This window comes from Limulus polyphemus, unplaced genomic scaffold (assembly GCF_000517525.1).
Source record: "Limulus polyphemus unplaced genomic scaffold, Limulus_polyphemus-2.1.2 Scaffold15265, whole genome shotgun sequence".
In the NCBI taxonomy this organism is placed as follows: Eukaryota; Metazoa; Arthropoda; class Merostomata; order Xiphosura; family Limulidae; genus Limulus; species Limulus polyphemus.
This window is the reverse complement of record NW_013680875.1, coordinates 1-1871: the sequence shown is the minus strand read 5'-3', so window position 1 is coordinate 1871 and position 1871 is coordinate 1. Positions and strand designations below refer to the sequence as shown.

The following is a 1871-nucleotide window of genomic DNA, read 5'->3' as shown; positions in this document are numbered from 1 at the left end:
AGAAGGAAACCCATTTATTCTTCTAACTTGACCAGAAGGAAACCCATTTATTCTTCTAACTTGACCAGAAGGAAACCCATTTATTCTTCTAACTTGACCAGTTCATCTAGCACATTAAATACTGCGGTTTCATTTAATTTTAAAAAAATTGTTGTTGTTTTTCTAATGCGCATGATATATGGAGTCGTCCAATCTTGAGTTTAAAACATCGTCACAAAGAAATGTACACTAAGACATTAACCAACTTAATGGTTGATAGAACAGAAGAAAGTTTAAATGTATTTAATCAATAAATTATTGAAAGAAAGGATATAAAAGGTTTCCAGATTAGAATATGAAATTAAACTATTAATATCAAATGATATAAAATATCTAATCTGCCTATTTTAATCTCGATACGATCTCCTCGTCTTGTTCGTTATTAGAGTTTAGTAATTGATACCAGATAAACACTCTTACACTATATCCAATGTAATTTACAACTTGAACAACCTTTCATGCGACATACACCAGGTCAGAAACATTCTAGAGTTCAAGAATACTTATTCATGATTTTAGAACTACTGACCAGTAGCAGTCGTAAAGTTTATAACGTCTCTTTGAACCAAATAACGGGATTGACTATTAATTTTATAGCGCTGCTCGAACCTTGGGCCATTCAGTCCGTATCTCGGCATGCTAACCACTAGGCCATGCTCCGTACAATAATAACTACGTTATAACTAGATTTCATTGAGTTTATAAAAAGATAACCTTTTTCCTGAATCATAGTTATTGCGCAGAAAATAATTAACTGAAAATCAAATTATATTTTAACGGCACAAATCAATATAAACAAATGTCAAGAAATTTCCAGTTGTTTCAGCGACCTAACATTTTCATTCTATACATAATAGGTCAATTCATTTTATTATTAACGGTTGTAGAAGTATCATTAAATTTGGAGTGAAATATATCAGATATGAAACGTTAGGGTGATCTTTGGTGAGGGTCACATAGTTCATAAAATCGTTATTTTTTATAACAATCTATCATTTATTTTAAATATATATAAATAAATATAAAAAAAATATCAATATTATTCCAAAATACGAAAAATTATTATTAAAAAATACAATTACTTGTGGTTTTATAAATCCCGCAGTAGTTAAATGATAATACTACTTTTAATAAAGGATAATGCTTTTCTAAGTTTTCTTCAGAGAGCAGGATTCTTCTAATAGATAATATAAGCATTATAAAACACTCATTCATACAGTCTTGACCTTTGGTATAAATTCATATTGTAAATAATGATCGAATATAACACACAACACAGACTCATTGTCACAAGTAAAACGTGGCCGGAAACCAATGTTCTACTTCTAGCTTTTATTTATCAAATTCTCTTTTATATTTCAACAATTAATTATAAAGCTTTTGAATTATGTAATAAGATGAAATTTAGGAGTGATTAACACTATATACTGCCATACAGCTCCACAGAGCAACTTATGTTTTTATAAAAGTTACTGAAGGTGGCTTCTCAAGTATAAAGCTGGTAAACAGGAAGAAAAACTATTGTTATATATAGTTCATTCACAATGAAACAGAGTAACAACTGAAATGAATAACTGAGTCCTCGAATATCCGTACTTACTGGAGTGCAGGCATCAAGACAGAAAGATACAGTCAGCTGAAACTTTACTGTACTGTCGGACGCGAACTTAAAAGCATGGAATGGCGTCACCAATGAGTTGGTTTTCGGATCCAGAAGTAAAGCTGGTAAAACTTCAGGTTCAACGGGACACCTAAATAATTGAGAAGAACATTTCAAAATAGATAAAACTTCAGGTTCAACGGGACACCTAAATAATTGAGAAGAACATTTC

At 30.7% G+C, this 1871-nt stretch overlaps 1 protein-coding gene across 1 annotated transcript in view; it reads right to left on the bottom strand.

The window, feature by feature from the left end:
• The window catches only part of LOC111084247, a gene marked incomplete at both ends in the record, with an annotated part of 3368 nt that extends 1578 nt beyond the window's left edge, over positions 1 to 1790 (bottom strand). Inside the window, one exon of the mRNA XM_022381015.1 lies at positions 1640 to 1790. Coding sequence (XP_022236723.1) covers positions 1640 to 1790 — 151 coding nt within the window. The remainder of the gene's footprint in view (positions 1 to 1639) is intronic.
• Between the last annotated feature and the right edge of the window lie 81 nt (positions 1791 to 1871).